This window comes from Rhinolophus hipposideros, assembly GCF_964194185.1.
Source record: "Rhinolophus hipposideros genome assembly, chromosome: 21".
In the NCBI taxonomy this organism is placed as follows: domain Eukaryota; kingdom Metazoa; phylum Chordata; class Mammalia; order Chiroptera; family Rhinolophidae; genus Rhinolophus; species Rhinolophus hipposideros.
Window position 1 is genome coordinate 21,949,619 of NC_138067.1, and position 18,467 is coordinate 21,968,085.

An 18,467-nucleotide genomic window follows, 5' to 3' on the forward strand; every position below is an offset into this window, starting at 1 on the left:
CTGGACCTTAGAATTCCTTTAATGAGTATTTTGGCCAAGAGGGGCTGGTAAGGAGGGAGACGGTAAGGAGGGCCCCAAATGGTGCACTAGCTGAGGCCAGAGTGTGTTCTGTGTCACTTCCTGAATGGTGACAGTCAACATACTGGTTGGTGGTGGAAAGATGAGAAAAGGACAATCTGGTTTTGGTCTCCTTTCCAGGAGGTGGCTCCTGACTATGGGAGCTCTTCCTTCTGAGAACTTTCTTTGAGCAAAGTTGCCAGAGACTTCACAACTGGGAACCTCAGGAAATTCAGTTCCCCACGTGTTTTTTTTTAACAGCTTTCTTGAAATATAACTCATATAACCAGACAATTCACACATTTAAAGTGTACAATTCAGTGGCTTTTAGTCTATTCAGAGTTGTAAAACCATCATCACAATCAATCTTAGAACACTTTCATGTTCTAAAGACGAAAATCTGTAAAGATAAAGATCTAAAGATACCCTTGCACACCTTAGCCATCACCCCACCTTCCAACCATAGGCAATCACTAGTCAGCTGTCTCACCATGGTTTTTGTGTGTGTGGCAAAATGTGTATAACTTAAAATTTACCATTTTAATCATACAATTCAGTAGCATTAAGTACAGTCAGTCACATTGTTGTGCAGACAGACATCACCACTACCCATGGTCAAAACTTCATCATCTCAAATGGAAACTCTGTAGCCATTAAATAACAACTCCCCATTTCTTCCTTCCCTCAGCCCGATAACCACTATTCTGTCTCTGTGATTTGACTTCTAGGTACTTCATATAAGTGGAATCATACAGTTTGTTCTTTTACATCTGGCTTATTTCACATAGCAAGTGTTTTCAAGGTTCATCCATGTTGTAGCATGTGTCAGGATTTCATTCATTTTAAAGGCTGAATGCTAAGTATTCCACTGAATGGATATAGCACATTTTGTTTATTCATTCATCCATCAGTGGACAATTATTTCGACCTTTTGCCTGTTGTCCTCATGCATTTTTAAACACAGAAGTACAAGGTAGTTTCCTGATTTTATTTTATGTTGGGGAGACATAAAATAAGTGCTACAGAGTTTAATTCCCCAGCTTCCCAGAAAAGGAAGTATAGAGTATGGGCACCATGGCTAGCTAAGAGGGGCAGAGGGATCTATGCTAAATGTGAGTGGTAGTGAGTCATTATGGACACAGTTAAGAGCACACACATGGTGGATTTGAGATGATCGGCTAACTCAAGTGGAGAGTTCATAGCAGAGAGCTGTGGGAAGAAAAGTTGGGGCTGGCTTTTGAAAGGCCCCAATGCTTGTCTAAAACATCCTTATTTTATCCTGAAGGACCTGGGGAGCCATTGAAGGTTTCTGAGTGAGGTACTATAGGGATGTGGTATGGGTGAGCAGTCTGGAAGCAGACCTGAGTGGGAGGAAAGGCATCCCACGGAGCCATCTAAATGTTATTGTTTTGTTTGCTTGTAGCACCTATGCCCCAGTGAAGTCCTTTCTTCGAGTGGACAAAGAAAAGGTAAGCTTCCTCCTCCTCTCAACTTCAGCCCCACGTCAGTGGAAACAGTGGAGACCTGACTCCTGGTGTGCCGGGTCCTGTGGCTCAATTGCGCCTAGTGCCCTTCCAGGACCTTCAGACTCCCCATCTGCTGATATGCCTGACCTCCACACAGGCTGCAGGAACCAGGGAACACGATGAACAGGCCCACTAGCAAGCATGGTGGAGCTGGCAGAAGCTGCTCAGAGCCTCGCCTGTCTCAGCCCCAAAAGCCCCTCATGTGCCTGTTAAATTTTCTCCTCCCAGGTCCAGATCTATAACCCAGCATTCTTCAAGTACATCCATGACAGATGGACAGAGCATCACGGGCGGTACCCTTCCACAGGGATGCTGGTGCTCTTCTTTGCCCTGCACGTGTGTGATGAGGTGCGTAGCCAAATCAGGGGGTAAAATAGCGGGACTCATGGGACAGAGGGAAAGCAACCCTTCTTGGGCTTAGCACTGCCTGCAGAGGAATGTGCTTATGTAGGCAGCAACCAAGTGGCTTTGATTCCCCCCATTTCTAGGCCATAAAGTATAGACGTACATTTCCCAAACTTACTACTTTTATGATTTACCAAATCGGAAATCACTTCATTGAAAAGTTATTTATTTAAAAAGGACGTAGGCTCCTACTACCATAACTGATAGTACTTACCATAAAGAAAAAATAACCAAAAGCAAATGGAATGGAAACAAGTTTCAGCAGGATGGCTGTCTCCCACCAGGACTACCCTTGTGTATTAAAAATGGAGGTTAGTCCTTCAAGGAGCTGCAGTTACTGTGCTGCATACACTTCAGTGCTCACGCCCATCACACCCACTTTTGCCAGTAAATTCTTCAGCGTATGGTATTGACCAGCGTTCAAATAAAACTACTCCATTTAAAAACAACAACAACACGGAAGTTAGTAAAGGTAGGACTAGCCCTAAACTGGGACGTTTTTCTTGATGCAATCAGACGGATGGAAAGAAAGCTGAGAGAGCGCAGCAGTTTCCCTGTGAGTCAGTGTCCTCAGCATCAGGCCTGGGTGGCCCGTCTTCCTGTGCCGCCCGCGCTCTGGGAACCGATTAGCTACCGGCCTCCCTCCCGGGCTTTGATCAGGTCGCGGCGGCTCCTTTCTCCTCCCCCACCACGACCCGAGGCGCCCCCGCGTCCTGTCTTCCACTGTCCCCGACGTGGGGTGACCTGCGCCGCCCTCCCCTGCAGGTGAACGTGTACGGGTTTGGGGCCGACAGCCGGGGCAACTGGCACCACTACTGGGAGAACAACCGGTACGCGGGCGAGTTCCGGAAGACCGGCGTGCACGACGCCGACTTCGAGGCCCACATCATCGACATGCTGGCCAAGGCCAGCAAGATCGAGGTCTATCGAGGCAACTGAGCCAGGTCTGGCGAAGACTCTTCCGCCTCGCCGCGAGGCGCCAGCGCAAGGTCCCGGCCGGGACTCGAGGCCAGCCCCAGCGCGGTGGCCTAGGCGCGGGCGCGGTGCCAGGAGTGGGGCGTCTCCACGCAATTCCGAGCGACGCCGGGCGGTGGACTGGACCAATCATGCTGCAGCCCAGCGAGCGCCGGCTCCTCCCTGCCAATCACAAGATTCTGGGGGCCTGGCACCAATCAACGCTGCAGTTGGGCGGAGCCTCTTGTTATCAACCAATTATGCGACTCAGCTTCTGAGTCAACGTCTGGCGCTGGGCCCCGTCTCCAATCAATGGCCTTCAGAGGCGGGCCAGCGGTCGCTCAACCCCCTCACCCCTATGCTTTTGGGTAGGATTTATTTCATGCTTTTTAAGTAGAGGTTGCTTCTGTCCTGAAAGAAGTACTTTCCTCAGGCTCGGTCGGAGCTGTCGCAGTCGCTTGCGGACCTGACCCCGCTGGGGGCGCCGAAAAGTAGGGGAGGGCCGAGGCAGCGGCAGTTTGGCTTCCCTTCCCCGGGGGTCCGTCGTGACCTCCGAGTGGTGGAGGAACGGTCTGGGTGGTTTCCAGGGAGCGCGCTTTCAACCTGTAGGAAAGGCCAGAGCCCTCCCAAACCGCTCCATGCCTCCGGGAGAATTCTAGACCCCACATTTCCTCTGTCGGTCAGGCCCAGATGGGTGTCAGCCCACCAAAGAAATGCGGTGAGAATCCAGAGGGCGCGTGGGTCCCTTCCTCCTCCTACCCGCTTTTGGCCACCCTATGGAATGGCCTTTATCAGCAGGGCATTTAGTGTCTCACCAGAAAACGAATTATGTTACCCCTGGCTTGGGGGTGAAATTCGCCTAGGGCCTAACTCTGGAACACAGACAGGTGTAAGGGACGGGGCAAGGGACAAGGAAGCCCCGTCGCATCAAATGCAAGGTGCTTTTCGCTCACGTGTTCCCTTGGCCCCTACTGTTCGCCACACCTGTTTCAGTCTGTCCTTAGGCCCTGGGCCTCCTCACCAGCGTACTTGTTGCTCTGGAAAAAAATCAAAACTTGCCCTGGGATTGATTGGGGCAGTGCTGCTTTCTCTCTTCCTCTCTCTTCCTCTCTCTCTCTCTCTCTCTCTCTCTCTCTCTCTCTCTCTCTCACACACACACACACACACACACACACACACACACACACACGACTAGCTGGCTGGCTCTGGGGAGAGGGAGCAACACATGGGAAGGAAGGCTGGAGATGGGAGGTCCAGCTGCCTGGTGTGTGCATCTTTTTCCTTCACCCATCTCCCCAAGGAGGAGTCGGAAACCTCTTGCTTGGGGCTAGAATTTGCTTTGGGCTCATAATTTAGTTAACCTGACGTTACCAGGTTTGGCTGACCAACAAAGATTCTTTTAAAATTCTAAGCTGGCCATGGAAATAGCAGCGAGCCTGGCTAGGGAGGAGTGGACTTGCCCCCTGCATGCCTCCTCCACTGCCCCATGCTCACCTCCCCCCTCGTTCTAACTCTCCTTCTACTCCCAGCGCTGGAAAGGGCTGGGAAGCTAACAACCAGAGGTTACAACTGGAAGCTCCTTGCATGACTGCACCCAGCTTACGTCCCTAGAGGAAGCTGCTGATGGTATTCTCACCCTTCAAGGTTAGGGAAGTTTAGGAGGGGGGAAAGGGCTTCTGTGAAGCTTCCAAACCACTAAAAAGACCCCCCCTACCCAACAGTGACGAACACAAATACCACCTTTTTTCTTAGTGAGTTGATGCCACCAAGCAGCCTCCCGGCCATTGGTGTAGTTCCTGCAGCTGACTGGGGAAGAAACAGTAACCAGGACGATTATAGAGGAGGGTCAAGATAAGGCAGTGGGCACCCCAAAAGTTAATTTATTGAGAACTTAGCTTGAGTCTGTTCCTAATTCCAAAAGTAGGCGGAGTAAAGAATGGGGGTGGATTTGGGGGGCCTTTAGTGGAATGACTCTCTCAGGGTCCCCCACACACCATTTTCGAGAGCCAAGGCACCAGCCATTCATGCCGGTCTCATCTCAATACTTCCTGAAAAGCTGTTTTGAGTGTTTAGAAGATGAGAAAACAATGCAATTATGCCAAACAGTATTGAGCAGAATAATTTATTTCTTTTTTGTTCCTTTTGTTTAAAACATTAATAAATCCCCAGTCTGGAAGAGGGGGGTCCCAGCATCCAGCCCAGATCTCCTTTTCTGCAATAGTTATTTAAACAAACGTTTTTTATTTTCTTCCCTTTCTTTCTGAATTAAAAAGAACAAAACTATAATCCTTTGTCTGTTTTGAAATGTATCAATGGGAAGTCGTCAATAAGCAATCGCTAAGAATGTTGGGGAATGTATGAAGTGGGGAGGGAATGACTCCCAGACACCCTTCCCTTATACGTGAGGCTTCCCTGGACCACCAGCTGTGCCCTCCAGAAGGGTGATCCTTCACCTCTATCCTTCAGAACACCAACTGGATCAGCGGGGCAGGGACTGTCTACTGCTGCGGCCAGCATAGCATGTAGATCCAGCGGGCACCAAGATGGGGATTTTCCCCTTCTATTTCCAGGTTCTGTGGAACTCATGATGCCATCGGTGTGGGTTGGCAGGAAATCGACAGCATGATAGGAGCAGGTGCGATGGGTGTCTGAGGCATCTACCCATGCTGTTTCATTGGGCCATCTGGACCCACGTGAGCCTACTTCCATTCAGTGGAACACCACTGAATTGATTTTAGTTCGGCAATCAGGTAATATGGATCTTACATTGGATCGCTTGGAGTCCAGTCACTCGGTGTCCCACGATTCAGTTTCTGCCAATGTCCAAGAGTTGCTTTTCAAATGGAGACTACGTTTTGGTGGAGAACATTGGTCTTTATCTAAACCTTAGAACTCTGGGCTATAATTCTCCTAATTTGGAGTTGTCAGAGACTCCGTATGTCTCTCTCTGCCAGAGACACTCCAATAACATTTGGTTGGCTGAGTCATAAGGCCCAGCAGCAGGCAAACACATCCTAGACTGCTGAGAACCATTTATTGTTCAGGCCCCCTATTCAAAGTGGGCTGCCTTACATGCCATCATAATTGGTTGCATCAGCATTCCCAAATGTACCTGTTGCCCCCAGAATCAAGAGTTCCACCAAATAGTGCGTCTTTTTTTTTCTATTCCATGTTGGCCAAGGACTGTGTTGCTTTGATCCAGCAAAGATGCCACATCTGGAACCACAGGTTGGCATTAACACTTGATCACATTTGCAATAAACTGTCATTCTCCATGACTCAGATGGTGAGTAAATGGGATGAGAAAGAAACCACCCATCCTGCACAACTCAAGTTTGATGGCAGCACCATCTGCAAATCCAGTGGGGATGTAGTATTGACTTGACTTACTATCTTGGAGAGAGTCCCAGGGACTTCTACTGGGCCCATCCCCTCATAATCACCCTCACCCCATGGGTTAGTTTGCCAATATGGGGATTTTGCCACATAATAAAATCTCTCTTCCCTTTTGGGACTGAGGAAATTACCTTAAAATGGGTCTGTGGTGTCATTAGACCTCCCATTAAATGGACTTTGACTAGAGCTCCAGCTATCATTTGACATAATAAGCTGACTCTAACAAATGAACCACACTGGCATTTGGGTCTCAGAGCCAATATCTGGTACCTCCTGAAGGTCTTGGTATTTCCTCTTCCCCAGTGCACTGTCACTCTGGGAAGTAGGTCCCTCTGGAACGGCTTGGGGAAAGAGTCACATCTGAGCTATATCAGAAGGTTGCTCCTGACAGATCCTGGAATTCTCTTGAAAAAGAGGCTCCAGGTGTGTGACCTGAATTACATCTGGGAACTGGGTAAGAAGCTGTGAATCCCCATCACTGTGACTCAGGTTTCTTCTCAGCACTCCTAGAATTTTCCCTCCAATATACATCAAGTAATTTAATAGGCTGCCCAGCATCTATTTCATTTCTAGGGACCCTACTGGTCAATTAACTATTGTCCCAAGTCATCGTAGGTCAAAACTCTTGCTTACCATACTCTGTTTTGTTGTGGTAAATGTGCCTACCTATCTCAGGTCGTTCAGCACGTCTTTCTGGCCTTTATCATACTGGAATCCCATTCTCTCACTTTCAAATGACACCAGAATTCTTCAAAGATGTTGGTGTCCCAATCACTAATGCATTTATTTAAATTAATTTTTTAAAACCATTTTTGTTGTGAGATATAATACATATATAGAAAAGAGCATAAAAATAAATGTACAAAAATATATAACTTAATGAATTACTATTTTTTAAAAGCTCCATAGTAGAAATTTATTTGGCAAGGCAAAGATAGAATAATATTATATATAACCGATATAGACAGGATTATATATATATAATTACTGTGATAAAGGAAAACAATTTCCACTGCCATTTGGATACCAAAAGGAACTGAAGAAAAGGAGAAGAGGTGGTTGAACATGTTATGTGAAAGAATTAGAAAAGCTAGAATTTTATTTTTCCAGCTTTACTGAGACATAATTGACATAACATTGCGTAAGTATATAAGATGTACAATGTAGTGATTTTATATGTGTATATATTGCAAAAGGATTACCATAATAAGGTTAGTTAACACATCCATAACCTCATATAGTTAAATTTCTGTGTGTGTGGTGAGAACTTCCTAAAATCTACTCTCTTAGCAACTTTCAAATATATGATAAAATATTAAGTATAGTCACCATCCTATAATGTCCCCAGGACTTATTTATTAGGTTGGTGCAAAAGTAATTGCGGCTTAAAAGGTTAAAAATACTTGCAAAATCCACAATTACTTTTGCACTAACCTAATATGCACTAACCTAATAAACGGGAAGTTTGTACCTTTTGACCACCTTCACCCGTTTCCCCCCCTTTAATCCCCCTGCCCCTGGCAGCTACCAATCTGCTGTTTCTATGAATTTGTGTTTTTTTAAGATTCCACATATAAGTGAGATCATACAGCATTTGTCTTTTTCTGACTTATTTCATTAGCATAATACCCTTAAGTTCCATCCATGTTGTTCCAAATGGCAGGATTTCTTTTTTTCATGGGCGAATAATATTCGTGTGTGTGTGTGTGTGTGTGTGTGTGTGTGTGTGTGTGTGACATTTTCTTTATTCACTCACTCATGGATACTTAGGTTGTTTCCATGTCTTAGCTATTATAAATAATGCTACAGTAAACATGGGCATGCAGATCTCTTTGAGACAATGATTTCTTTTCCTTCAGATATGTACCCAGAAATGGAATTGTTGGATCATATGGTAGTTCTTTACTCACATGCAAAAGAATGAAAGTGCGCCACTACTTTATATTACTCATAAAATTTAACTCCAAATTGATTAAAGATGTAAATGTAAGACCTGAAACCACAACATTCCTAGAAGAAAACGCAGGGAAAAACCCCTTGGAATTAGTCTGGCAATGATTTTATTGATATGATACCTAAAGCACAAGCAACAAAAGAAAAATAAACAAGTGGAATTGTATCAAACTAAAAAGCTGCACAGCAAAAGAAACAATCAACAAAATGAAAAGGCAACTTATGGAATGAGAAAAAATATTTGCAATACACATATCTGATAAGGGGTTAATATCCAAAATATATAAGGAACTCCTACAACTCAATTGCAAAAAAAAAAATCCAATTTTAAAATGGGCAGAGGATACAAATAGACATTTTTCCAAAGAAAACATTCAGATGGCCAACAGGTACATAAAAAAGTGCTCAACATCACTAATCATCAGGGAAATGCAAATCAAAACCACAATACTACCTCACACCTGTTAGGATGGCTATTATCAAAAAGATCAGAGATAACAAGTGCAGGTGATAATACGGAGGAAGGCAAATTGGTACTACCCTATAGGAAACAGTATAGAATTTCCTTAATGAATTATTTTAAGATGAGCATTCATGTAACCACCACTCAGGTTGTGCAAAAAGCCCAGTAGCCTCCCCCCTCCATCTTTCTTGCCTAACCCTTCTTCCCCTGAAAGTAACCTCTGTTCTGATTTTTCATATTCACTTGAGCCTATTTCTGGATACTCTATTCTGTTTCAATAGTCTGATTGCGTAGACCCAAGTTCATTTAGAAATTGAGTTTATAATAAAGACCTCTCAAATCGCTTAGGAAAAGATGGGTGTTTAAATAAGTTTTATGGGATAATTAGATAACCATTTGGAAAAGGATAAAATTAGATGCATTCGTTAAACCATTTACCAAAATGCCAAATGAATCATGAATCAGAACTAAATGTAAAAAATCCTAAAAGTGGTAGCTCTTTGATATAGTCAAACAAATCAAATATATCAGCTTTGCAGTTGGTTTTGGACTTGAACTTTTTTTTTTTTTTTTTAGTTTCAGGTGCACAAGACAAGGTAATACTTAGACGTTCATCATTTATATCCCTCACACTGTGGACCCCTCTCCCCCCAAGGACTTGAACTTTTTTCATTCTCTATAGTTGACCATGTTGCTAAAAATGTGAGTTTTGTCACCCTTTTTTTTTTTTGGTGTTCCAAATATTTTGTTAAATTCTTCTACTGATGTAATTGCTGCCATTTTATGTGTGTGAATTTATACCTCTTTCATTCCTTCCTTATAACTTAATGAGGTCATGGAAAGTTAGGTAAGTGTGATGTTTAATCATTACTTAGCAGACTTTTCTTTTTTGATTTCTGTCTCCAGAGTTGGTTTTTTTGTGGTTGCTTACTTAACCTTTCTCTATCATGATGATGGCTTTTTAAATAACTGGTAGTTAAACAGTTCTCTCTTCTAAAATAGTGAATCAAGAAACTGCTTGAGAATTTTGTGTACATGGATGGGATGGGTCTCACCTACCACCTGCATTGACATTAGGGTGGATGGACAGCATTCCATGGCTGGTGGGGTGGGGTGGGGTGAGGAGTGACAATAAGCTAGGTTATATTGCAGTAATAAAAAAGCTCCCAGTGGCATTGGGAGTGGAAACAGTGGAAATGTGATGGCTTGGTGCAATGTCAGAGAAATAGTGGATGGGGGAGGGGGGTCCACAGTGTGAGGGATATAAATGATAAACGTCTAAGTATTACTTTGTCTTATGCACCTGAAACTAATAATAAAGAAAAAGCTCCCAGTGGCTTAAAACAACAAAGTTTATTTCTCACTCAAGCCACATTTCCATCATGGGGCTCTGAACATCATGGTCCCTCAGGGACTCAGGTGGACAGTGGCGCCATCTGTGGTGGGTCTGTGCTCTCAAGGGCAGGAAAAGAGAATCTGGTGAGCCACGGGGGGACTCTTACAGCTTCTGTCAAGAAGTTCACATTTCTTTCTTTCTTTTTTTTTTTTTTTTTAAAGATTTTATTGGGGAAGGGGAACAGGACTTTATTGGGGAACAGTGTGTACTTCCAGGCCTTTTTTTTTTTCCCAAGTCAAGTTGTTGTCCTTTCAATCTTAGTTGTGGAGGGCGCAGCTCAGCTCCAGGTCCAGTTGCTGTTTTCTAGTTGCAGGGGGCGGAGCCCACCATCCCTTACTGGACTCCAGGAGTTGAACTGGCAACCTTGTGGTTGAGAGCCCACTGGCCCATGTGGGAATCAAACCGGCAGCCTTCGGAGTTAGGAGCATGAGGCTCTAACCGCCTGAGCCACCGGGCCGGCCCAAGAAATTCACATTTCTTGATGCCAAAGAAATCCCGTGGCCATGCCTCAGTCTGGTAGGGATGTGTAATCCTCCTCTCGGAGAGGCACCATATTGGGGTGAGCAGTAACAGTCTACAATACAGAGGGCTCTTTGGAGAGAAATGCTTGGATTTATAGCCTAGACAGGGGTGAGTGCATACACACCTGGCTGGCATACTAGTTGGATGCCAGCGGAAGGGAAGGAAATGATGAAATATTGTACCCATCACAGGAACAGCTATGGATTACCATTCAGCAGGCAAGGAACTGCTTTCTGCGACATGTTTGGCAAAGAAAACATCCTTCCTAGCTAGGTGAAGGGAAGGGTAAAATACTAAAACTATATTTTGAAAAAAATCAAATTATTGCTTTCTGAGTGTGAATTAGGAATCAATGCTGCTATTCACTACACTTCCAGAAAAACCTTTGCTTCTGCAGCAAGTCTATGCCTGGGTGACAACCTACACAAATGCAAGAAAATTTCCCCTTCCCCCATGCTTGCTATACTGTGGGTATCAGGACCAGCCTGTTCCTCTGAGAATATAGAGTTCCCACCTTGCATCTTAACCACTGTTTCTGCTCCTGAGAATAATACAGGCTCTTTCTGGCAGCAGGACTTCTGTCCAGGGAGAAGGCTTGGTGAAGTAGAAAGAATGTATGGTGTCTGCACTCAGAGGGATCTGCGTTCAATCCTTCCTTTACTATAAAATAACTTTTTAAAATTGTTATACTCATTACAAAAACAATTCAAACAATTCATAAGAATATAAAGTAAATCATGGAAGGCCAGTATTTCTTTTGTATCTATGATTTGTCATGAAACGTATAAAGGGACCCATTAGAAGGAGAGATCCCAGCGCCCCCCTCACCCCCGGACTGATGTTCAGTGCCCCGAGCTGAGTCTCCACCGCTCTCACTGTGAAACCCTGTCTCCATGAAACACTAAAGACCACTCAAGGAAAGGGTCTGGAATCTAAGCTTTCTTTGCTATAAGTGAAATAACTCAACTTTAGGATTTTTTTACTTAAAATATATTTTTAAATATCAGTCACCTTAACCAAGTAATCAAGGTTTTAACATCATCAGTCTAGACATAAATACATGATTGAATAAATTAATACATGGGAAGTAACAAATTTCCCACGCAGAATTCCAAATAACTTACGTAGCTACTCTGCGCTCGAGGAGGGGGAGCACAGATCCCCACTCCTTAGATGTGCACTGTGCATAGTAACCTTCCAAAGAGCAGAGTAGTGTGAAGGGGTGGGGGAGAGTCACTTTACAGTGGAGAAACCTGACAAACACCCCCTCAGCCAGGCTTTTAAGGTTGACCGCAGTGACCTTGATAACACTGATGTCATGTTGGTAGTATGTACCTTTGACTTGTGATGAAAATGAAACTTTACTTCTGTAGTTTTCCTGCCAAAACCCTATAATCTCAGTCTAATCATGGGAAAAACATCAGACAAATTCCAGTAGAAAATCCCACAAAAAACCCAAACCTTGCTCCTCAAAACTGTCAATGTCATCAATGACCAGGAAAGTCTGAAAACTGTCACAGCTAAGAGGAACCTAAGGAGACATGACGACTAAATGTAATATGGTGTCCTGGATGAGACCCTGGAACAGAAAGACACTAGGGGAAAACGGAGGAAATCTGAATAATATTGGCTCATTAATTATAATAAATACGTCACACTAATATGGGAAACGGGGTGTGGGGCAGGAGGGATATATGGGACCCCTCTGTACTATCTTCTCAATTTTTCTGTACATTTAAAACTGTTCTAAAAAATAAAGTCTATAAAATATGTTTTAAATGGAGGGAGTCAGGGAGGAGTGTTCAGTAGAACCAGCCTATCACGAACATCCATTTTCGACTTCATTAGAGCAAGAAAGTTTGATTATGTGAATCTACTGAAACTTAGGTTGTTTTTATTCTTGTTCTTAAATCAAGAGTATAATTAGGATTTAAATCTAGAATTCCTATTTATTTTTATTTCAATGACTACCTTTCTCATTTCTAAAATTTCTAATCTTGTTTTATTTCTGCTCAATGGTATGCTGGTAAACTGTCTCTCTGAAAACAAAAAACTAATTTGTAGCTCATTTCTGTGGTGTAAATACTCCCAGCATGGCTAGCTTCAAGCTACCTGTGATTTAACTCTTGTGAGTTTCAGCATGCCACTACTTTTGTCTAAAAATTTCTTACTTTTTTTAGTGAAATGTATTCTTTTCTTTTTCTCTTTGAGCATCCAAACATACATAAAGTCTCTTATCAGGCCATTCCATAAAACTAATTTTATCTGAGGTAAATTTGTTTTGATAGTTTGCAGTCTTTCTTACTGTTAAGAGTTGTTCTCCCCACAATCCACATATGGGTTTAGCAGTTGGCTCCCTCCAGGTCCCTGCCCCTTTGGCCCTTATTCTAGAACGAGGGCTGCTGACATTCTGTGATCTGGGGATATCGCAGATCAGGCAGGCAACGGCAACAGAACTGTGTCAGTTACTGGTGGTGGTGGTGGGGTTTCCAAGTCCCCCCACTGCCTTTGCCTTTCTGGACATGAGTCTTAATAAAAGTCTCATGTCCAGCTAGGGTGCAGGCAAAAGTTCAGTCTAACTCCCCCCCAGCAGCAAGCCCGGCTTTGGTTTGGCCTTGTGTACAGCGTTTCCAGCCCCCTCTACTCCACAGGCCCTAACAGCCTGTAGCTACTCCATTTCTGGACTGGAGGCCAATAAGCTTTTGGCTTCAGACGTGCTTTACCACTTTGTATTTTTGACCCATTGCTAGTTCATAGAAATATTCATCTTCATTTTGGGTCAGGCGGTGTGATTTTTGTTTTCTACTTTTGTTTTCCATATCACTGTTGTTTTCAGGTCCAAGTGGGCATCACTTAACTGGAGTGCTGGCACTCTACTGCATCTACTCCATCTACTGCGCCTCCTCCATCTCCCCTCCACCTCTTCCCAAGCCCTGCCTGTCCCTTGAGGGACATCCACCTCACACTGCCTCCCTCTTCCCCCACTTCACCTGGTCCCCTGCCTTTCTGGAACCTTGCTCCCCTCTCAGCCCCAACCTTTCTTCTCAGGACCCCTTCCCCCACATCCAGCTGTGGGGGCACCTGCCCCCCACACATACACCTGCACAGCCCCTCTCTCCTGTACCTGGATTCACCCTCACAGACACTCAGTCTTGCACCTTGACTCCCATCTGCTCCCATCTTGACCCTTTGTATCTTCCCATTCACTCACCATGGCTCTGGCCCAAATACCCACAGGCCTGCCACCACTCACCTTCTCAGGTAACCATATCACTCATAGCCAATAGACAGGGCAAAATATTTTAAGACCTACAAGAATTTAGAAAATTTACAGCCCAAGATCTGCCATTACAGGAAACAGGACTAAATATTTTATAATACTGGGATAAGGAAAGCTTTTCTAGCCATGACATAAAATCCAGATTTCTTATGAAATGTGAGTAACATTAAACTTTTGTATCGTACTAAGAAAAAATGAGTTTGTAAAGACAAACTAGGCAAAAATCTACCACTCAAGACAAAGTTTAATTTCCCTAAAATAAAAAGGTGCCTAAAAATCATTAAAGATTGACAATCAAACAGTAAAATGGTGAGACAAGCATGGGTAGCACCCCAAGAGAAAATACAAATAGCCAATAAACTGAAAAGTTGCCAGACTTCACTGAATACAAAACAAAACAGCTATGACGTAATCCATTTTGCTACTCTGATTCACGGAGTCTTGAAAATTGATAATGTAGAGGGTTGGTAAGCAGGTAAGAAAATAGTATTTTTGTATCACTGCAATAACATAAATCAGTCAAAACATTTTGGCAGGCTAAGTTGGCGATGTATTATACCTTTAAATGTCCCCACTCTTTGACCCAACAACTCTACTTCAGGAATACATCCTCGCGTGAGTCTTGGCACTGCCCAGAGATGAGCAAGGATATTCCTGTGGCACTGTGGCAACACAACAGTGGAAAACACCATACGCCTATCACTAGAGGAGCCGTGAAATGAACGTTGGGCAGCTACGTGCTGGAATGATGCCACTGTCAAGAGAGAGATCTATGTGTGCTGGTAGTGAAAAGGCAGGTTGCACAAGAGTGTGAGGAGAATGTTGACATTTTTGTAAAAAAGTGGGTTGACGTATGCAAACAGAAGGCAGTATGTTGAATGTTCACCAAGCTGCTCGGGATGGTAACCCCCAAAGAGGTGGGGATAGAGGGCACTTGGACTTTATGTACACACCCAAATATATTTTTAATGAGCATATATTAGTCTAAAAACCAGAAAAATACAAATAAAAACAAATCATGATTAGTAAAATGTTTCATAATTATTTAAAAATTTCTTAACATAATGAATGATGGGTATAGCTCTAATTTATAAGTCCTTATTCATACAAACAATGTATGAATTAAAGTAACCACTATTATGGATTAACAGCATAATCAGAGTTTTCATTTGGTCATAATTTCCTTTCCAAACTCTGGTGCTCACCTCCAGGCATAGGGTGACAACCAAGGACAAGAACCAACTCACTCCACCAAGCCTGTGTCAGAAAACTGCCCCATGTCTCCTGGCAGCCACGACTGACTAGCAGGTGCCTGAGCAGACAGAGCAACTATAGGAGAAGGACTGGCCGGATCCCCGAAGGATTCCTCTACCCTTGCCAGGCGAATTCCTCTGAAGATTCAATGACTTCAGTGTTTCTCCCCCAATCAGGTTTACAAAAGGAGCCAAGAAGCTCATCTAGGGAAAAACAGGGATATCCTCTGGTACAGAGAACAGAAGGAAAAGGGATCAGCTGGAACGTCTCTGGATTTTAGAAGGAAGATGTTCGCAAGGGCAGGAGACATTTGTAACAGGTCTCAGTCAGGGTCAGATGTGGGGTGGGCAGCTCACAGGCCTCTTTGCTATCCCTCTCCACATTCCATCTATGCAGTGGGCCTCTCCAACACTCTACTTTTATCATTTCTGTAGGGGCTGTAGACTGGTCCCAACAGCCCTTGCCAGGAAACAGGCACAGGATCCTGGAGCGAGTGATTACCAATAGCAACCAGATTATTATAAAGGGGGGGAAAACAGTGGCTTTAAAAAATGGGGGGAAAAGGACTAAATTTTCCAAAATGCGAAGTTTTCGTTCTACCTTTCTCGATCATTTGCATAATTTTTGTCAAGTCCAAATGTAATTTAAAGTGAGGTAGGTAGTTTCTCTCTACTCCTGCCTTCATCTTTTAGTGAATATCCATGCCTGTGCCATGAAAGCGCTAGGACCCGTCCAGGGATTGGTGGAGCTTCTCAGTTGGCTATTTTCTCAATCTCGTCCAAATCATCCGTGTCCAATCTTTCTATTTTCTTATCTGGGAGAAAAAATAGTTCAAAGAGAGGTCAACATGAGATTACCATGGAAACACAACCTAGGGAAGGGACAGCACAGCAGGGAGAGGGAACACACAGGTCTCTGCCCTACCTAGGAACAAGCCCTGCCTCTGACTTCATCCATCCTTCATTTAACTGCAAAGGCTTCTGGGGACTGAAAAGGGAGCACTGACAGCAATAGTCAGCCCCAGGCCCCCTCAGCCTGACCAACGGGGAAGTGTCATTTCAGGCCCTGACCCTGAAACTCTCCAGGTGTGCTCTTTAAGAACTTCCCTATTGTACGGAAGGAGGGCAATGTGACAAGGACAAGCCTCTCTCCAAAGCCTCTCTTGGGGCCACAGGAAAACCTACCATGCCCCGCACCCCTTGGACTTGCCCTGTGAGGAAAGCACCCTGGCAGAGGACACTCCCGGGGACTCACTAAAATGCTCCTGGATTCTGTTCAGGATATTCATGCTGTGTTTGCTGTCGACCATGTTCACTGCCAGGCCCCTCTTGCCGAAGCGCCCAGTGCGTCCGATCCGGTGCAGGTAGGTCTCATTGTCTGGGTTCCCGTCCTTGTCCACGGGAAGGTCGAAGTTGATGACGACAGACACCTGTTCAACATCAATACCTGCATGAAGGAGGGTTGGAGAAGAGTAAGGACGGGAGACAAAACTCACTGTCGCCCACAGTCAGGCCACGTACATCAACTCTGAGGGAAAGGAAAGAGTCTAGGTGGGCCAGCTCTGGGATTCAGGGACAAGTGGGACATAGCAGAACCCACAGGAAAACCACAGAACTTTGGCAGGAGCTAACAAAATGATGAAGTCAGTAAGAGAGCCTCTGCTAAATACTAGTATCTAGAGATGCGGCTGAAACCTCAGTGGATACCCCGAGAAGAGCAGGCGCCATTCTAAACCAGCCTGTATGTTTCCTTCCAGCAAGTCAGGACTTGGGGCTTCTCTAAAGTTCTTACCTGCTGAGAGAATCCAGTCTCCCCTAGAAAAGAATGTCACCACCAACCCCACCTGATCTCCCCCAAACCATCTGAGTTTTTCGTATGTATGGATTTCTCTTGCTATCCCAAGCCTGGCCGACCAGGACACATTCTCTGCTCACCACGGGCACACACGTTGGTGGTCACCAGAACCTTCTCTTTGCCCTCTCGGAAGCGTTCAATCACTGCAGCCCTCTGCTCCACCACCATTTCACCACTCAGCAGAGCCACCTGATGGCCTTCTTTTGAGAGCTCTGCTGCCAACCAACTAGCTGTTTTGCGGGTCTGGAAGGAAGAAAACATTTGAGAAATTAAGGTACTGTATTTCCCCTAAAATAAGACCTAGCTGGACCATCAGCTCTAAAGTGTCTTTTGGAGCAAAAATTAATATAAGGCCTGGTATTATATTATATTTATTATATTATATTAATTAGATATCATATCATACCATATCATATCATACCGGGTCTTATAGTAAAATAAGACCGGGTCTTATATTAATTTTAGCTCCAAAAGACGCATTAGAGCTGATTGTCTGGCTAGGTCTTATTTTCGGGGAAACACAGTACCTGAAGAGAATACTTTTGGTCTGAAAGACTCTACCTGAACCTTAGCAGCTAAGGGTCAAATTTCCTGAAATTGTTAACATGATGATGTAACAGGAAGTAATAATGTCATCTGTAGAGTAATCTTATAAAAATATTTAACCTATATCATGAGGGGGGAGGTAAAATCAGGAATTCTGCTTACTCGCCTGGACTCTTTAAGATGTCCATGTCATGAAAGGTGGGGAAACTGTTCTAGATTAAGGGAGTTTCAAGAGACTTACAACTAAATGCAACAATCTTTCATTGGCTCTTAGGTTTAACAACAGCAACCAAAAGCAATAAAGAACCTTTGTGATACAAGTGGGGAAAGTGGAATATGGATGAACTGTATAGGGGATAACATCATTGTATCATGGTTAAAGGTGTGATAATGGTAGTGTGGTCATGTAGGAGCATGTCTCATTCTTAGACAGTACTTAGGTATGAATTGCCATGATGTCTACAACTACCTTTGAAATGACTCAGCAAAAAGAAAAAGTACAGATATGTCACACAAGCATAGGATACAGCAAATGTGGTTAAATGTTGGTAACAGGTGAAGGGCATAAAGTGCTCATTTTATTTTTTCCTTTTCTGAAGGTCTGAAAGTCTGAATGTGAAGTTGGGGGAGGGATGCCATGCTAAAATTACACGTCTTCCAACAACAGAGTAAGAGCTCTCTTATTTTTACATCTGTTAACAGCATGTTGAAGTTTTCTTCAGAGATCGTAGCATTTTTTGCTATTATAAATAGAATCTATCTTTCCATTTTCTAAGTATTTACTATTTGAGATTGGTAACTAGTTATTTTATATTAATTTTATAACCAACCATCTTGTTTATTTTTCTTACAAATGCCAGC

The 18,467-nt window shown here is 43.9% G+C and overlaps 2 protein-coding genes across 5 annotated transcripts in view; one reads left to right on the forward strand and one right to left on the reverse strand.

The window, feature by feature from the left end:
• ST3GAL2 (ST3 beta-galactoside alpha-2,3-sialyltransferase 2) overlaps window positions 1-5,209 on the forward strand; it is a 43,201-nt gene extending 37,992 nt beyond the window's left edge. The window contains exons 5-7 of the mRNA XM_081030537.1: window positions 1,481-1,526; window positions 1,812-1,931; window positions 2,754-5,209. Coding sequence (XP_080886663.1) covers window positions 1,481-1,526; window positions 1,812-1,931; window positions 2,754-2,927 — 340 coding nt within the window. The 3' untranslated portion in view covers window positions 2,928-5,209. The remainder of the gene's footprint in view (window positions 1-1,480; window positions 1,527-1,811; window positions 1,932-2,753) is intronic.
• A 7,677-nt stretch (window positions 5,210-12,886) lies between these two features.
• The window catches only part of LOC308489440 (ATP-dependent RNA helicase DDX19A), a gene marked incomplete at its 5' end in the record, with an annotated part of 45,601 nt that continues 40,020 nt past the window's right edge, over window positions 12,887-18,467 (reverse strand). For all 4 annotated transcript variants that reach the window (XM_081030546.1, XM_081030543.1, XM_081030544.1 and 1 more), the window contains 3 exons: window positions 12,887-16,020; window positions 16,461-16,652; window positions 17,141-17,303. In XM_081030546.1, the coding sequence (XP_080886672.1) occupies window positions 15,959-16,020; window positions 16,461-16,652; window positions 17,141-17,303 (417 nt within the window). In that variant the 3' untranslated portion in view covers window positions 12,887-15,958. The remainder of the gene's footprint in view (window positions 16,021-16,460; window positions 16,653-17,140; window positions 17,304-18,467) is intronic.